General features: G+C 42.6%; 1 protein-coding gene across 1 annotated transcript in view; it reads right to left on the bottom strand.

Annotated features, from left to right (window-relative positions):
- Window positions 1-19,910, bottom strand: part of FAM120A (family with sequence similarity 120A) — a 189,423-nt gene that overhangs the window by 23,339 nt on the left and 146,174 nt on the right. Inside the window, exon 11 of the mRNA XM_049896569.1 lies at window positions 19,468-19,717. Within this exon, the coding sequence (XP_049752526.1) occupies window positions 19,468-19,717 (250 nt within the window). The remainder of the gene's footprint in view (window positions 1-19,467; window positions 19,718-19,910) is intronic.

The following is a 19,910-nucleotide window of genomic DNA, read 5'->3' as shown; positions in this document are numbered from 1 at the left end:
AAACTAAAAGTAGAGCTGCCATCTGACCCAGTAATGCTACTCCTAGGTATATACCCTAGGGACCTAAAGGAAGTGACACAAACAGATGTATGTATGCCTATGTTCATTGCAGCACTATTCACAACAGCAAAAAGATGGTAACAATCCAAGTGCCCAGCAATGCATCAATAGAAAGTAAAATGTGGTACACACATACAACAGAATACTACTCATCAATAAAAAAAAAAATGAGTTCCTGAAATACCTTAAAACCTGGAGGACATTATGTTGCATGTAATAAGTCAGTCAGAAAAAGACAAATATTGTACGTTCTCATTTTTATGAGATGACATGAATAGGTAAATATATAGAGACCAATTTTCATTAGTGGTTACCAGTGATGGAACGGGGAAAGAGGAAAAAGTACTCCCTAGGTAGTAGTCACTTTTTGTTTATAGTAAAAGGTGGCACTGAACATGAGTGATGTTTGCACAGTATGATGGATTAACTGATATCCATAAGCTGTACCTAGGAAAAAGGGACGAATGGGCATATGCTAGGTTGTGTACGGTTTTGCAACAGTAACAACAACCCAATGGGAGATGGGGCTACAAATGCTGATACTAATTAGACGTAACCAATCGCCCCATGGGATTGGTCCATGGTCTCCTGGGACAATCCAGTTAATATGCATAATATACTTCTTAAACTTAAAGTTTAACCCTTACAAGTGGCCATCTACAACGCTACTACTGGTCTTTATTTGTCTGGGACAAAAGAAAGAAGGAAACCCAAGAATCAGAGAAGGAACTGGACTACAAGACTAATTCTATGAACCACTGCCTCTTCCTCCCTGAGACTAGAAGAACTAAATGGTACCCAGCTACCACTACTAAACATTATAATCAGAAACACAATAGAAGAATACTGATTAAAAGGAAGAAAAATGTGGAAGAAAACCTAAAATTATTAAAGAATCCAGACTTACTGGACCTACTGAGGCTGGAAGAGTTCCCAAGACTAATGGCCCTGAGTTGTTCTTCAAACCTGTGCATATTTTCACCAAAAAATAAAATGCAATATTAAAATTAAAAAAAAAAAAATTAGGTGCCAGGTCTAAGCATTTAACCATATTAATTCATTTAATGGCCACTGGAACAATAAGACAGTAATGATTATTATTCCATTTTACAGATGGGGAAACTGAGGAACACAGACCATATATACTTTATACAAAAACTATATGGCCAAAGTAGAAAGGATATACAATTTCAAGGCAGACGAACAATGCATATTAAATCTATACGGTATTTAGATGTCATCAGATATATTTAAATGAGTGATCGTTTTAGGCTGGGTTCTCTACAGAAGCAAAACCAGTGGTGTGTGTGTGTGTATGTATACACATATACACACATATGTATATACACACACATACATATGCAGAGAGAGAGAGAGAGAGAGGGTTATATGAAGGAAATGGCTCACGCAGTTGTGGAGCTTTCAAAGTCCCAAGTCCATGGGTAGGACTGGAGGCTTCTCCTGACTAATGAAACCGCAGGGCTGAAGAGCACTGATAAAAAGTCCACATATATTAGACGCTCCCTCAAGGAAACTCCTTTTCAACTGAACTGACTGGATACAAATAGCAGATCTCAACATGGAGGTGATTACATCATTACATAGCTGCCAAACTACATCATAACTGCCAAACCACTGGGATTCACAGCCCTTAACCATCACAGTCCACCCACTGTCAATGTGGCATCTGTACACATCTCCCTAAACCAAACAGAATCTCTAAAGAAAATTATAAAGTCATACTTGTGCCTACATGATAAAATATGTATAAAACTGAAAAAACACTAGCCCTGCTAACATCTCATACTTTATAAGTAAACAAAATATTGGATGCACACATGCAAGGAAGAAATAATAACAATTACAGTCCTTGTTTCTGCAACTGATCACATGGCTCATAGTTGGTATTTAGAACTACCTTCTTAAACCACCCAATATTCCCTCTGCCCTCAGTAAGCACCTCAGCTGGTCATCACAGGCCTTTGCCTGCTGGAATGACCCAAACCTTCATTACTAAAGGGTCTGGTTAATTAGCAGTCATGTCCAAATTGGGCTGCTATAGTTTTTCATTGACTTTAGTCATAGAACACAATAGTACTAAGAGATACCCTAAAGGATCTCCTGTATTCCAGATATATTTTATTTACCTCCATTATGTAATATAATCTGATTTCCTTTTGGTAATCACCACAGTCAATACACTAACTCCCCTCCTTGCCTGTTGAAACAGAGGCATGAGCAGCCCAAAGTGGCCAGGTGGCATTCTTAACTTGCAGTTCAACAGAATCAGTGTTTTATTTCCTGATGGGAAGCATTCCTTCCTCTAGACCTAGAGAGCATAGGGTTGCGAGGACAGGAAGCAAAAATTTTGTGAGCAGGTTGCTAGGAGTGATAGCAAGTGGTGCCACTCCCATTTCCACCCCTTGATTCCTGGACCCACGAATCCTGGTTATTGACGATAGCACTATATATTGGATGCTGGTTAAAGCACATACAGCCTTCTGGAAGACTCTGCCCCAACCTTGGAAGGCACTGCCACCCAGCTAGGGCCATAATTACATCTACAGAAGGCCATTCCGTCATTCTGTTGAGCCAGCTGAACTCCACAAGCATGAGTCCAATGCTGCACTTCATTGTGCTGTGATCCGATAAGATGCTGTGTGGGATACCATTACGGTGGGTAACGCATTTTGTAAGTCCATGGGTTATTCTGGAAGAAGCACTGCATGCAGGGAAGGCAAATTCATGTCCAGAGTGTCTATTCCAGTAAGAACAAAACGCTGCCCTTTACATGATGGAAGCAGTACAATGTAATCAACCTGATGGCTGATCACCTCAAAGGATGGTGCCCTATTGGGGACTCAGTGTTAGTCTCTACTGCTTGTAGTTTGGGCACACAGCAGTGGCTGCAGCCAAGTCAGCCTTGGTGAGTGGAAGTCCACGATGCAGAGTCCATGCATAACCTCCACCTCTGCCGCCATGGCCACGTTGCTCACGAGCCCACTGAGCAGTGGCAGGAGTAGCTGGGGGAAAGAGGATGCCTGGTTCCCACAGAGGCTGCATCATCCTATCCACTTCACTGCTAAAATTCTCCTCTGCTGAAGTCGCCTTTTGTTGCACATTCACAAGAGACAAAAAAATTTTCATTTCTTTGTCCCATTCACAGAGGTCTATCCACATACCTCTTCCCCATACCTCCTTATCGCCAATTTTCCAATCATGCTCCTTCCAAGCCCCTGACCATCCAGCCAAATCACTGACCACAGCATATGAATCAGTATATAATCACACATGCCATTTCTCCTTCCAAGCAAAGTGAACAACCAGGTGCACTGCACAAAATTCTGCCCAACTGGAGGACTCTCCCTTCACCACGTCCTTCAGGGAGGTCCCAGCAAGAAGCTGTAGTGTTGCTGCTGTCCACTTTCGACTGGTGCCTGCATATCGTGCAGAACTATTTGTAAACCAGGCACGAGTTTTCTTTTCCTCAGTAAATTGATCATAAGGAACTCCCCATGAGGCCACAGGTGCAGACTGGGTGATGGAAGGTAATGTCACAGGAGTGGGGACCATGGACATTTGGGCCACCTCCTCATGCAACTTACTTGGGCTTTCAGGTCCTGCTCAGGCTTGATCTCATATATAATGCTTCCGTTTAGCGACTGAGTGCTGCTGTGCACATCTGACTTTATGATTCTGTGGATCTGACAACACCCAGTTCATGATGGGTAGCTTATGCCGCATAGTGACTTGGTGGCCTGGTTAAGTGTTCAGTCTCTACTAAGGCCCAGTTAACAAGCCAAAAGCTGTTTCTCAAAAGGAGAGTAGTTATCTGCACAGGATGGCAGGGCTTTGCTCCAAAATTCTAAGGGTCTGTGCTGTGATTCACCAATAAGGGCCTGCCAGAGACTCCAAACAGCATTCCTATTTGCCACTGATACTGTAAGCACAATTGGATTAGCTGGATCATATGGCCCAAGCAGCAAAGCTGTTTGCACGGCAGCCTGAACCTATTGCGGAGCCTTATCTTGGTCTGGGATCTGCTCAAAACCAGTAGCTTTTCAAGTCACTCGATAAATAGGCCGGAGTAGCACACCAAAATGAGGGATGTGATGCCTCCAAAATCCAGAGAATCCCACAGGGTGTTGTGTCACCTTTTTAGATGTGGGAGGGGACACGTACGATAATTTATCCTTCGCTTTAGAAGGAGTATCTTGATAGGCCCCAAAACTCCAGACCCCTAGAAACTTTACCGAGGTGTCTGAATTTCTGTGGGATTAATTTCCCACCATCTGGCATGCAAATGTTCTACAAGTAAGTCCAGAGTCATTGACACCTCTTCCTTACGAGGTCCAACAGCATGCCATCAATAACATGGACCACTGTGAAATCTTGTGGAAGGGAAAGGCGATCAAGGTCCCTGCGGACTAAATTATGACACAGGGCTAGAAAGTTGATATACCCGAGGTACATCAGTAACAGTGTATTGCTGGCCATGCCACCAGCTGAAGAAAAATTTCTTCTGGTGGTTCTTTGAAACAGGTAGGGAGAAAAACCACTAGCCTGCATACCAGGTACCAGGAGACATATTAATCTGCTCAAGCAACAAAACCACACCTTGAACAGCAGAAGCATTTGGAATCACCACCTGGTTAAATTTTCAATAATCCATTGTAATTCTCCAAGATTCATCTGTTTTTTTTTTTTTTGCAGAGACCAAAGAGGTGAGTTGAATGAACATGTATTTGGTTGGAATCACCACCCCTGCATCCTTCAAGTCCTTGATGGTGGCAGTAATCTCTGCAATCCCCCCAGGAATATTGTATTGCTTTTGGTTTACTATTTTCCTAGGTAGGGGCAGTTCTAATGGCTTCCACTTGGCTTTTCCTAGCATAATAACCCTTACTCCACTTGTCAGGGATCCAAAGTTGGTGTTCTGCCAGTTATTGAGCATATCTATTCCAATTGTGCATTCTGGAACTGGGGAAACCACTACAGGATGGGTCCTGGGACCCACTAGGTCCACTGTGGGATGGACCTTAGCTAAGACTCCATTAATAACCTGACCTCCGTACACCCTCACTCTAACTGTTGGGCCACAGTGACATTTTGGGTCTCCTGGAATTAGTGTCAGTTGAGAGTCAGTATCCAGTAATCTCTGAAAAGTCTGATTATTTCCTTTTCCCCAATGAACAGCCACTCTTGTAAAATGCTGTAGATCACTTTGGAGAAGGCTGGGACAAAGATCAACAGTATAAACTTTTGGCAGTGTAGCGCAGTCCTTCCTGACAGGTACCCGACCTCCCCTTCATTCAAGGGTTTCAGGGTCTGTAAACTGGTGCATGTCTGGGTATTGATTGAGGGGTCATGACTCTATGCTGGTGAATCGAGTTAGACTGCCACTGACTTAACCTAGGATTTTTCTTCTTGTACAGATCAAATAAACATTCAGTATATTTCCCATCTATTTCACTCCTAGGTATACCATAACTAAGTAGTCAGTGCCATATGTCCACATGAGTCAGACTATTCTGATCATTGCTTTGTGTCCACTGTCTGTTATGGTAACTACACCCACCTTGTCACTGTTGAGTGAGTGTTGCCACTTGGCCACTACTACCACGGGGTCCAATCAGTCCCATTGTAGTGAGATGTCTTAATTCAGTTAGGGCAGTTCCCACTGTCATATCTGACTTACATAAAATAGCAATCACGGCAGTCTTCAAGGATACTGGGGCTCACTTCGCAAATCTGTTCCTCACCATTGTGGTAAAAGGTGTGTCCTCTGGGTACTCTATGTGTAGATCCGTGGGTCTAACCTAGTATGTCTACTCTAACATGCCAATTTCCCTAAGTATTTGGATTCATTCTTTACAGTATAGCAAGGCAGGTGTGGTACTTCAACTTAATTTAGTGTAGGCCAGCCCATAACCCCTGCTTCAGCAAGCCAACCAAGTAAACTATTAGATCCTTTCCTAACCTCTCAAGCTGAAACACTCAATGAAGAATCTGTGTTAGTGGGCCCACATCAATAAACTTAGACTGATCCAACTTTATGTTCCTTGCACTATTATTCCACACCATTAATATCCACTCCCACATATATTCCCTAGGTTTCTGCACAAATCTAAAAAGTCAAGCAGTTCTTATGGAGTGTAGCTCTGTACTTTACCTTTTGGGGTTCGCTGGGACTTAAGTCTCTTTATAGGTCTAGAAGCCAATATGGGCGGTAGGGACATGTTCTGAAAACATTCGGTCTTATAAGGAATCTCCTTCAGGCAATACCCCAGACACGTCCCCAGGGGATGGCTCAAAGGCTCTTCAGGCACAGCTGGGTTAATCTCATCAGATGGGAATAGAGGGGTAATGGTTTACTGGGGAGGGTCACTAAGCAGACAAAGATGTCATCATCTCTTCAGATGGGAGTGATTCAATGCAATTTAGGGGCTTAGTGTTCCGAGCTTCCCGATTATCTGTCCGTATGTCCCCATCCCAAGTTTCAGGATCTCATTTCTTCCCAATCAATGCCCTCACTTTAACTTCAGACATTACATGACGCTGGGAATTCGAATGCTGTTGTAATTCAGCCACTCTTACCATAAGACTCTGGGTTTGATTTTCGGCAATATCAATTCTGTTACTACAAGAAATAAGACATTATTTCAAACTATAAGTGGCAGCTTTGAAGTCATTTATGTGGAGCCTAAGCTGGGATTTTGAAGCCCTGAGCTCACCTCTTTCTTTCACCACCTTTTCTAGCGAAAGTAGGACCAAGCAGCCAGCTTCCTTGTACTTCTTATTCTGATAAAATTGTAGAAAAGTATCAAATATGCAATCACCTAGAGCCTCGTCTCTCATTAACACCTGATCTATTGGTGGCAATATTTTGTGTATTTCTATCGTCACCTCATGCCATAGATTAGCAGTGCCCTCTTTACTACTGGAAGCAGAGTCATCAACATCTTTAAGAGTAACAGGCTTGAGAGCCAATTTAGAAAACTCATTCTTTCAATTTTGTTTCTCTAGAACCAGTCTCAGTACCAAGTGTTTTAAACTTGGTTCTCTAGAGAAGCAAAACCAGTGAAGCGTGTGTGTGTGTGTGTGTGTGTGTGTGTGCGCGCGTGTGCATCCCCCTGTTAACAGTGAGTTGATTCCAACTTATAGCAACGCTATAGGACAGAGCAGAACTGCTCCACAGCGTTTCCAAGGAGTGTCTGGTGGATTTGACGGGTTTCCTATATGTAAATGTGTGTGTGTATATACATACATACATGCACATACAGAAAGAGAGAGGAATGATTTGTATCAAGGAAATTGCTTACATGGTTATAGAGGCTAAACAGTCACAAGTCTGTGGGTCAGACTGTAGGCTTCTCCTGACTCACATAGCTGCAAGGCTGACGACCCCAAAATCGGCAGGAAAGACTGTAGGGCGCTGGTTCAGAGGCTGCAGAGGTTTATGAATCCCAAGATTGGCAGGTAAGCTACTAGCTTAAGTCCCAAGAACCAGAGGTCAGGTGGCCAGCCGGATGCAGGGTCCAGAATGAGCAAAGCCCCATGAGCTTTTTCAAAAAGTCTGCATATACTGGATGCAGACCACACCCCCAAGGAAAATCCTTTTGAACTGATTGGCTGCAAATAGCAGATCTCATTATGAAGGTGATTACATTATATCAGATCTCATTATGGAGGTGACTACATCATTACACAGCTGCCAAACTATATCATAACTGCTAAACCACTGAGAATCATGGCCCAGCCAAGTTAGCACAAACCTTAACCATGAAAATGATATAAAATGTTTATTTTATTACTGTCAATATTTACAACATGATAAAAATGACAATCTTTGTTAATTAACAAAAACTTTAAAAATTTCAGTGGAAATTTTTATATGTCAACTTAAATGTCCAAATGGTACATAACTTTTCAAAATTCTTTTGAGGGCTCACAAACAAAAAAGTTTGAGTGCTGTAAATCTGAAATATAATGATCCTATTGAGTTTCAATCAGGGTTTAATGCAAGAAGCAGCGAATATGAAGAAAGCCTCCCCTTTTAGCTAAAAAAAAAAAAAAAATTACCGTTAATGAGATTGTGATAATATTATATATATACAACATTCTTTGCATTAAGTATCCATGGTACGAGTTACTTTTAAAAATTTGAATCAGAAAAAAATTACACTGGAGACAAGTTGGATTTTTCAAGATCTTTCCCGTTTTTTCCTAGAGGTTAAGACTCTCAGAACTCAGTTTAGCACGTAACAACAAAGAGCCTTGTTGGTTAGAGTATCTGCTATTTCCTTCACTTGGCTTTCTACTTATCGCTGAACAGTTAATATTTACCTTATTTTCACTGTTCTGTCCCCTGAAAGCTTTTCTGGGTGCAGAAAGGGTATAAAGTATGTTTATAAAGATAAAAAATTTTAAATACCATGAAACAGAGACAGCAATAATGGCATTATAGTTAAGAATAAAAGTAAGAATTACTCTTGATTATTTCCTTTATCCATGCTATTGTTACCTGTGCATTTAGAATGGTTTTCAGATCCCCTTTATATTACTAAATATACCTAAGGGATTTCTGGAAAACTTTTCTCTACGTATTCTTTTCAATGCAATTTAGCAGAGTATAAAAATGTTATTTGATGTACTAACCAGCTATAGAACCTTGAGAAAGTTGTTTAATCTTTCTAGGACTTAATTTTTGTTACCACAGAAATGTGAGGGTAATCTAGATAATTTCTAGAATCCTCCTAATGCTGTAGTTTGTGACCTTCATCACCTTTTTTTCATTGCCTCTTTAAGCATGAACCACCATCTATCAGTTTGTTTTACTGTGGTGGCTTGTGTGTTTGCAGTGATGCTACAAACTATGCCATCAGTATTCAAATAACAGCAGGGTCACCCATGGTGGACAGGTTTCAGTGGAATCTTTGAACTGAGAGACCAGGAAGAAAAGCCTGGTGGTCTACTTCTACACTGTCAGACTCACTTGTTTTAGACACATCATTGGGAGCATCAACAGCTAGAGGAGGACACTGAGTCTGGTGAAGCAAGAGGGCCAGCAAGGGAGACGAAGACACCTGGTGAGATGAATTGGCAACGTAGCTGAAACAATGAACTCAAACATGCTGGCAACTGTTGTACACAGGGGTGCCATGAGTTGGAGTAGACTCCACGGCAGCTGTCTATTTGAAGGGTGAAAGCCAGAGAAAGCTATAGCTGCGCCAGGAGCAAAGCAGGACCCGCTTGTTCCCATCTGCTAGGGCGCTGTGTCATTCTGGGACCAATGATGACTGTCTCCCATATAAAAGAAATTTTGACCAACTGGCACATCGTAGGGAGCTGGGCAGCTGATCTTTGTGGAAAAACAATTTGGTATTCTACGATGTTGTCAGATCAGACACATGAAATTTTTTTATTCTTGTTTTTGGGGTCTTATACTTTCAACCCTGTTTTTTTTATTATTATGTCAATCCTACCCCCCCCCCCCCCGGTTTAGGTTCTTCCAGGAGTGAATACAATCTGAATATAACTGTCTGTATTTTTCTGCTTTCTGTCCTCTCACAAGAATGTACATTCTTTTGGAAAAGGACCTTGTCTATTTTGTTCACATATGTATCCCTCCTAAGGATCTTCCATTCTGTTCTGTACAACCTGCCTTCTCCCTCACTTTGACCTTTCTCTTATACACCAACCCTCCTTGTTTTTTACCAGAAATTCTAGGGATTTGACTGATATCTTCTTCCCCTATCCATCCCAATTACTATCATAATCCAACATTTAAAATAAACATGTGTATGTAAATATACATACATATATATTCATACACACACAGCAAACACTACCGTAATCAACGGATCGACGTTATCACCATTAGTAAAAGCAAATGTGCTTATGAAGCACTGTGAAGACCAGCACATCACTGCTGTGGTGTTCCCGCAAGAATGCATACACCGAATCTAGTCCCGAGGAAAATGAGACAGATCTAAATTGAGAGATGTCTACAATAGGGATTGGCAATCTACAGCAGTGGGCTGGCCACCTGTTTCTGTAAACAAAGTTTTACTGCATAACAGTTACGTCCACTTGTTTACCGCCTTTATACTACAACAGCAGAGTTGAGTAGCTGTGACAGAGACTCAATGGCTCACAAAGATGGAAGTATTTCCTATCTGCACCTTTAAGAGGAAGTCTGCAGATGCGTGGTCTACAAAATAACAAGTCTTTAAAACAAGTTTCAAAAATAAATAAATAAAACACAAAGAATGACTGAGAATCTGCTCCAGATTGAAGGAGACATGACAACTGAATGCAAAGCACGATCCAAGATTTTCTTTTGCTATAGAAGACATTGGGAAACCCTGGTGGCATAGTGGTTAAGTGCTACAGCTGCTAACCATAAGGGTCAGCAGTTCGAATCTGCCAGGTCCTCCTTGGAAACTCTATGGGGCAGTTCTACTCTGTCCTATAGGGTCGCTATGAGTCGGAATCGACTCCACGGCACTGGGTTTGGCTTTTTGGTTTTTATAAAAGACATTATTGGGACAAGCAGTGACATCCAAATAAGGCCTGGAGATGAGATGTATCAGTATTAATTTCTGACTAACAGAAGCAACCATGTTCTTAGGAAACACAAACCAAAGCGCTTAGGGGTAACGTCTGCAACCTACATTCACGTGATCCAGGCAAAACACACACACATACACACATGCTCAAAGAAGGGTTAAGTGACTGTAGTAAAATGTTAACATATGGGAAATCTGAGTAAAGGAGATGCAAGAATTCTTTGTACCAATCTTGCAAATTTTCTTTAAGTCAGGAATTATGCCAAAATAAAAAAGTTAAAGGGAAAAAACTATGCACATGACAGGCTAGTCTTGCAGGTTCTGATCTTTCTCCTCACTCTAAGGGTCATGCCTGGTTCTGTGTTCACATCCAACTGTGTCTCTAATGTCTCCTCCTCCAACCCCTGCCTTCTGCCCTCCCTGACTACCTCTCCACTCACCCTGCTCTCCAGTGTCTGAGATGCACAGTCCCGGGACCCCCATCTCTGTGGTGGCTCTCTGCACATCCTGGACCGAATCTAAGCTGTTACTGCACAAGACCGGCACTGTTAGTTGCCTGGCACCCTCGGTGACTACACTGGCCCATTACAACTGCAACCCCGGGGCAGTGCTAGGATGGGTCTCTCTGCTTCTGCACAGAAGCCTAGCGTGCTGCTAGAAAACAGCCACTGCTGCCACACGTTTGCCCACAGCCCCTGAGAGGCAAACATCAGTGAGTGGGGCCACCTGCTCAGCTCCCTCTTCCATTCCCCTCAACAACTCAGATCCCTTACTCGATCTGTCCACAACAGCCTTGGCAGTGCTTCCTACCACATCAGTAAGACAGAGACCATGAAGTATGTTCTCTTTCTCTTTCTTGTCCAAGTGTCCCAAAACACAGAAGGGAGGCAAATACTCCCTGAGTGGAAGAAGATGGGTGGTGCATGCGGGCTAACTCATTTACTTGTGTCCTGACTCCATGCTCTCCTTCCTTCTTGGGACCATGTCCTACTAGTCATTCTCACTTTCTCCCAAATCTCTTCCCATCACGTTGCCCTCAACAAGCTTCTCCTTTTCAGTTTCTAAAAACTGTGTCTAGCTTTCCAAACCAGAAAACTCACTCTTGATCCTATGTGTCTCACCCCCACTATAAAACAACTCAATCTTTTCATAATGAAAAATGTAATCTGGCTTCTGCCCATTTATTCAGACAAAACTATTAACTACACTCATCGTTGGCTTCTTGACTGCCAAATCCCACAAGGTGCAACAGAAAAAAAGGCATGAAGGAACTCATTCAAACATGAACCCTTACTGGTTATGAGATGTCTCAGTCATCTAGGGCTGCTGAAACAGAAATACCGTAAGTGGATGGCTTTAACAGAGAAATTTATTCTCTCACAATCAAGGAGACTACAAATCCAAATTCAGGGTGCAAGTCCAGGGGAAGGCTTTCTCCCTCTGTTCGCTTTGGAGGAAGGTCCTTGCCATCAATCTTCCCCTGGTCTACCCACCCCGTGCCCTCTGACTCATAGCGACCCTGGTCTAGGAGCGTCTTAATGCAGGGACCCCAGATACAAAGGCTGCGCTCTGCTTCTGGCACTACTTTCTTGGTGGTATGAGGTACCCCGTCTCTCTGCTCACTTCTTTTACGTATCAAAAGAGACTGACTCAAGATACAACCTAATTTTGCACATTGAGCCCTACCTCATTAACATAACTGCCTGTCATGGATTGAATTATGTCCCCGGAAAAATGTGTGTATCAACTTGGTTAGGCCATGGTTCCCAGTATTCTGTGCTTGTCCTCCATTTTGTGATTGTAATTTTATGTTGAGAGAATCAGGGTGGGATTGTAACACTACCCTTACCCAGGTCACCTCCCTGATCAAAAGTAAAGGGAGCTTCCCTGGGGTGTGGACTGTACCACCTTTTATCTCTCAGGAGGTAAAGGAAAGGGAAGCAAGCAGAGAGTGGGGGACCTCATACCACCAAGAAAGCAGCACCAGGAGCAGAGATTGTCCTTTGGACATGGGGTCCCTGCGCCTGAGAAGCTCCTCGACCAGGGGAAGCCTCCTCCCTCCAGAGCTGACAGAGAGAGAAAGGCTTCCCCTGGAGCTGATACCTTGAATTTGGACTTTTAGCCTACTTTACTGTGAGGAAATGAATTTCTCTTTGTTAAAGCCATCCACTTGTGGTATATTTCTGTTATGACAGCACTAGATGACTTAGACACTGCCTCTAATCCTGCCTCATTAACATCATAAAGGTAAGATTTTCAACACACAGGAAAATTACATCAGATGACAAAATGGTGGACAATCACACAATACTGGGAATCATGGCTAGTGAAGCTGACATACGTATTTGGGAGACACAATTCGATCCATAATATTCCGCCCCTTGCCCGCCCCCCCAATTCATGTCCTTGCCACTTGTAAAACACATTCACCCCATCATATCATAGCGAAAGTTTTAAATCAACTCTAAATCCAAAATCCAAAAATTTCTCTTCGTCTGTGAAATTCAGAATATAAGTTATCTGCTTCCAAAGTACAATGGTGGAACAGCCACAAGCTATACATTTCCATTACAAATGGGAGAAACTGGAGGAAAAGAAGGGATAACAGGCAAGAAGCAAGTGAGCAGAACACATTACATTAGCCCTCAAGGCTTTGAAAATAATCCTCTGTTCTCTGAAACTATTTAGACAATGGCCCTGTCCTCCAGACTCTAGGTATTGGCCATACTCTCCTGGATTCGGAGAGGAGGTCCCTCAGCCGTGGGCTTCAGCTCTGTTTCTAGGCCCACCGGAACAGCAACTCTGTTCCCTCCAATTTAGGTGGTTCCACTCCCCTAGACTATCTGTGAGGCAACTCTACCCTTTAAGACCCCAGAGGTCATGGCCCTACCCTTTGAGAATGAGGGAGCTCTGTTTCCTCTGTTCCTTTGTCTCTTCAGCATCTGCTTCCTGGCTCCTTGGCCTCTCAAGTCTCATCACCTCCTCCGTCTCCCCTGCTGTGGCAAGCATTCCATAGCTCTTTAGCTCCACTGATAAGTGCCTGAGGCACCCTCACTCTGCCAGGAAGCCTCCTGCTAAAGGCAACTAGCTCTCTCGCTCCATGGGTCCGCTCCAGCGCTGTTTTGTGCTGGTCTCCTGGTTCTGCTGCTGCCATTTCTCCACTGCTGCCTCCCACTGTCTGCACCTACTCCAGTGTAACAGTTCCCCCCATTGCCTTATGAGTCCTCACCAGAATTGTCTTTGATGTTCATATTCTACCAACAGTCTCTTCAAGGTAATCTAGTATTAGGCACTTGAAAATTCTTCCAGCCTCTACCCATTCAAAGTTTCAAAACTACTTCCACATTTTAGGTATCTGTCAGAGCAGTACCCCACTCTCTCAGCACCAAATTCTGTCTTAGTTATCTAGTGCTGCTATAACAGGAATACCACAAGTGAATGGCTTTAACAAAGGGAAATTTATTCTCTCACAGTTTAGGAGGCTACGAGTCCAAATTCAGGGTGCCAGCTCTTTCACTCTTTGTTGGCTCTGGGGGAAGATCCCTGTCATCAATTATCCCCTGGTCTAGAAGCTTCTCAATGCAGGGACCCCAGGTCCAAAGGATGCACTCTGCTCCTGGCACTGATTTCTTGGTGGTATGAGGTCCCTCTGTCTCTCTGTTCACTTCTCTTTTATGTCTCAAGAGAGACTGGCTCAAGATACAACCTGCTCTTGTAGATTGAGTTCTGCCTCATTAACATAATTGCCTCTAATCCTGCCTCATTAACATCATAGAGGCAGGATTTACAACACATAGGAAAATCACATCAGATGACAAAATGGTGGACAATCACACAATACTTGGAATCATGACCTAGCTAGGTTGACACCCATTTTTTGGGGACACAAGTCAACCCATAACATGAGATTACAAGTAAAATTCATTAATCTTTATGCTTTTCAGTGTTTTACAAAAGTTCTATAATGAGAACTTTTAAAAATTAAAAAACAACAACAAATCGAAAATAAAGATTATCTTTAAAATGGGGCAAAAGGATAAATACTAAAATAAGGGAAAACACTGCGAAGGCCATCTGACAGTGCTTAAAAGATGACCTGAGGTATTGATGGGACAAGTGAGGAGGAAGGACTCTCACTCCAGGCCGACAGAACAATATGAGCCAAGACAAGCCAGCAGGAGAAGGGACAGAGGCCACACTGCCTTCTCTACTGACCACTGCACCCCCAGCATGCTGCAGTGGCTGCCACAGAGCAGGTACTCTACATGGTCTTCACCAAATGAGTGGCTGAGTGGACAAACATGGGGAAAAGCAGTAAGACATGAAGATGAGACTAAATTACATCACCATGTTAAGGAGTATGATCTTTAACATGAGATTAAAAAAGAAACTACAAGAGGATTTTTATACTAAATAATGTGAAAAGATTCATGCTTCCTTAATACAACAGCAGCACATTTTATTAGTATCATGAGCCACTACTTTGTCCAAGAGGTGATCGTGCCAGCTGCAAAAGCCATGGATGGGCTCACATGGCATGCTTCTGTCCTTACTAGTGATCACAGTGTCATCTTTGGTCAGTTATGTCATTGAGTCAGATTTTCCATGTGATTAAAGGTCAACCATCATTTTAAATTTGGAAGGGAAAAATACTAAAAATGTAATCAAATTTAATACTATTAATTTGATCTTAGAGCACCCAAAGTCTTAATCTTAAATCTCTGGCTAATGAAAGGTCTTTACTGATAAAAACATGTTCTTAAATTGTGCAATGTGATTGATTACTTTTGTGTGGCCTTTCTAGCCATAGTCTTATAACTCCACCGAGGTGACTGGGCAAGACTGTGATACGTAATTGTGGCCCACCAAGGGGATTTGTCAGTTTTGCCTTAAAAGAGAGCCAATTCCAGAGCAGAGATGAGGACCCTACCACCATCACGGAAAAACAGCCAGAAGTGGAGAGCATGTCCTTTGGACCGGAGATCCCTGAGCTGAGAAGCTCCTGGAAGCAGGAGACAGAGAGAGAGAGCTGTAACCCTGAAGATGGTGAGAAGCGGTAGCGGGAAGAACCAGTAGTGGGAGGGACCCGGCAGCAGGAGACAGCGTGGTAGGCTTCCCAGCCCATGGAATGAGAAAGTTGAGTGCCTTTGGGCAGAGGCCGAGGGCCAGGGAGACGAATGCCTGCAAGTACAGCTGAGGAGAGGCTGTCCTGATGGAAGAACTGTATCCTAAGCATTCCTGAGCCTGAATTGTAACTGTTATTCCCTAATAAGCTCCATAATTGTGAGTATGGTCTGTGAGTTCTATGTGACCACTGCAATGAATTATTGAACCCAGTAAAGTGTGCTGTGAGAGGGACAGTTGGTGTAAGAATTGGTAAAGAGGGCAGAGAGAGGAGGCTTGTCTGGCCTCCGCCTCACAGGAGTCAGCCTTGCACTGCTGATCTTGGTTCTCCTTTCCCCTTGTGAAGTTAGAGGAGGTTAGATACTGCCCAAAGCCGTTTTTACAAATTAATTATCCATTACTGAATACCTTCCAGAGTTCAGCAGAGGAAACCTGGAGATTTTAAAGCAAACAACAAAAACCTACTCTTACCCATCAGCTATTCAATGGAAATAAAATTAAAAAACTGATACATTGTGTTCTATTCAGTCAACCTCAACATATTTAAGGAGAAGTTTTTCTAAGTTTTTGGCCTTAAAATTTGTCATAAATTTAAGAAATCATGGAGGAAAAAAATTATAAGCAGAGTTTTGCCACTCCCTTCCTAAAGCAATTTAGGTGGGCTAGGGCCCAGCAGGAGGGGCAGCAGGGGTAGCTGTGGTGGCCCAAAGTGGGGGTGTCAGAGGTATCTGCACAGGAGGACTGCCAAGCGTGGTGAGAAAGGGGTCTGCATGGGAAGAGGTAGCTTACCCTGGGATGACAGGGTCCAACTGAGGTGAGGAAGGTAGCCCAGCCCAGGCGGGGTGAGGAAGGCACTCAAAAGGGAGGGGAGGGAGGCAATGGGAGAATGGATTACACACAGGGAACTTAATTAAATAAGTAAGCACATTAAGCATCTATGATAATCGGACCCAAGTTTTTGAATGTCAAAGACAAACGCTCTGAAAATATGAAATACAGAAAGGGAGAAAACTAGAATAAAGGCTATGGTGTCAATTAGAGGTACCAGTGTGAACTTACTGTTCTTAATCAGGAACAGAAATACAAATGTATGTAAGTATACATCCACACTGAGACAGCCTGGGAGCAGCAATGCTCCAAAAGCAATGAGCCCACATAACCTTAAGATCATTGTTTCTAAATACCATCCTCCACTAAAAGGAACCAGGTATGCTTAGAGAAATGATGATTCCAGAGCTAAGGCAGGGAAAGTACAAGTTGAGGCTACATCTGCAGAGAAGTAAAGAAGAACTCAAAGAATGATGGGGTTATGTCAAAAGAATACAGAACCCAGCTTGACAAGGCTCCCACTGGCCAAGCAGGTGACAATTTAAGCATCAAAATAAATGATGGTAGTAGTGGGCAATAAGCCACTGAATTAAATAGGACACTCTGAGTCCATATTGATATAAACGTATAAATGAATGCCCGAAAAATCTGAGGAGGAATAGAATGTTTACGTAGTCTTAAGGTACTTCCTCCACAAAATATTTATTACAAAGAGGAAAGAGCAACTTCACAGCGGAGAAGGTGGCAGACACCACCTCAACCAGGAGGTCATAGGAAGCACCCTCAGAAGTGGGACAGATGGACACTAAGTGTTACCAAGCAGGATGCAGTGAGAACCAGCCCCACTCCTAGGGAATTCCTGCCACAGACACACAGCTGAGTGTAGTCAGGAAGCAACAGCAAGAAGGTCAGCCTGAGAGACAGCCCACAGTGACTGTGCTCTCCAGAGTGTTATCATGAAAATCAAGTAGAAAGAGGAACCTTACCAGACTGAAGGAGATCAAAAGGATGTGGCACCTAAATGCAAAGAGAGATTCCGAAATGGATCCTTTTGCTTTGCTATAAAAGACAATCCTGGGACAACTGGTGAAACAGATTTTGTAAATAGTAATAAATTATCAATGTCAATTATTTTAACGGCTGTATCATGGTTATATAGAAAAATATCCTTGTTTGGTGGAAAATCAAACTGAAATATTTAGGGATAATGGTGTGTCATGTCAGCAAACTCAAATGGTTCAGGTTAAAAAAAAAAAACCCTCTTTGTACTGTACTTGCAATCTTTCTCTAAGTTTGATATTGTTTAAAAAACCCCAAAACTCTAATGCATCATTCACGTATGCATGACAATTCAAATTAACTTCAAAACTTAAGCAGTGTCTACGAATACATTCGTAGCTCTGTCTGCTGAGAGGGTCAAGAAGCAGTGACACCCTGGTAATAATGAACACATCTACAACCCAGAGTGTGATTTCTAAATACTACTTTCCACTGAAAAGAACCAGGGCTCCTCAGAGAAGGGCTGATTCTAGGACTGGGGCAGGGAAAACATAAGGTGAGCCATGAGCATCTTATGGTGCCAGAAAGTAAAGAAATGCTGGGGGCTGGGCGGGGGCGGGGAGATGATGATGAACTTGTCAAAAGGACACTGGAGCCAACCTAAAAAAAGCTCCCAATGGTCAAAGCTGGAATTATTTGAGCAACAAAATAAACAACAGATTGGACTGCAACCCAGAGAATAAAACCGCCATGAGTCTATACTGATATGAATAAATGATTAAGTAGATAAATAAAAGAGAAGGGACAATTTCAATTAATAAATTTAAAGGGAAATAGAAAGTCACCATTAGAACACCACAGTAATAACTGCTTTAGGCAAGACCCCGCTGATGGATACTAAAATTAGTGGGTGAAAGTTTAAAGAGAGACCGGGTAACATGCTTCATCTCAAAGTTATCTCTCCAAAAATACTAATTACAAAGAGAAAAATAATAATTCAAAGTATAGAATAAATATACACAAGTCCATAATCAATATAAAATTATGCAGTTCCAAATAAATTGTGTAGCTACTCCCCCTTCCATGAAGTGGTATTTAATGCCCCACCCCTTGATTCTGGGCTGGACGTAGTGACTGCTTCCAAAGAACAGAGTATGCTACAAACAAAAGGGAAAAATAGCAACTTCACTGAGCAGAAACCTGGCAGATCCATCATAACCAAATAAACCAGGTGAGCACCACCAGTGATAAGTCATGTGGATATCACGTACCCCCCTGGAGCGATGGGATGGGAAGGGCACATCACCTCTGGCGTTTTCTTCCCCAATGTGCACAACCATAATTTCATCATGAGGAAAAAAGACCACATGCTATACAGTATCTGACCAGTAAGCTTCAGAAGCGTCCAGATGACAAGAGACAAGGAAGGATAAAGAACTGTCACAGACCAGAGACTAAGGAGACAGGACAACTATGTGGGATCCTGGAGCAGAAAAGGGGTACTGGTAGGAGAAATTACAATATTTAAAGAATAAACTATGTTTAAAATATTATATAATATTTACATACCAAATATATTTATCAAATACGCCTATTATACACATACTATATAGTATAAATTAAAATATATATTATGTTTAAATGGCCTATATTTTAATGATATACATAAACATGGGATTAAGATAAATTTCCACAGACAACGTGACTCCACTGAGCCTAAACTTTGGATACTTTATACGGAACACATATTTGAGAAGACAAACACAATGTCTGGAAGAACTCTCAATAAAGATGCCACCCAACCTACCCCAACTTACTCCAAGTGCATTGGTAGTTCTGGGGTGCCCGGTTCCACTCCCCATCCAAAGCGTGACCCAGCACGTACCGTAAGACACAGCAGAGCACCATGAGGTGAGTGGGCACATTTGCTGGGTTAAGCATGGCTGGTGTATCTGATCGCATGCAGGCCAGGAAGGCTCGCATCCTGCGGTTCTTATCCTCGACTGCCTTCCCCAGCCAGAGTCTCTTCAGGTTGGGGCAGGTCCATTCCCTGAACGCAAGAGCTTCCACCAGTTCAGGGGTTTGAGGAGACTTTCCTTTGTAAGCTGCCCATTCTTTAATTATCACTGGTGAAACTACAGAAAGGAAAAATTGGAGAAAAAATCATTTATGCACCAGTCTTACCTACTTAAAGCCTTAACCAAAATAAATTACTCTAACAATTATAGTCTGAAGATTTCACCTCTCACATAATAATGCATTCTCCTGTTAGCACGCCACCAATCATAAAGCTCTACTCCTTAAACTATTTTGTTTGCCCCTCTATTC

This window comes from Elephas maximus, chromosome 9, assembly GCF_024166365.1.
Source record: "Elephas maximus indicus isolate mEleMax1 chromosome 9, mEleMax1 primary haplotype, whole genome shotgun sequence".
Classification (NCBI taxonomy): Eukaryota; Metazoa; Chordata; class Mammalia; order Proboscidea; family Elephantidae; genus Elephas; species Elephas maximus.
The sequence above is the reverse complement of the archived record's forward strand: the minus strand, read 5'-3'. Positions and strand labels throughout refer to the sequence as shown.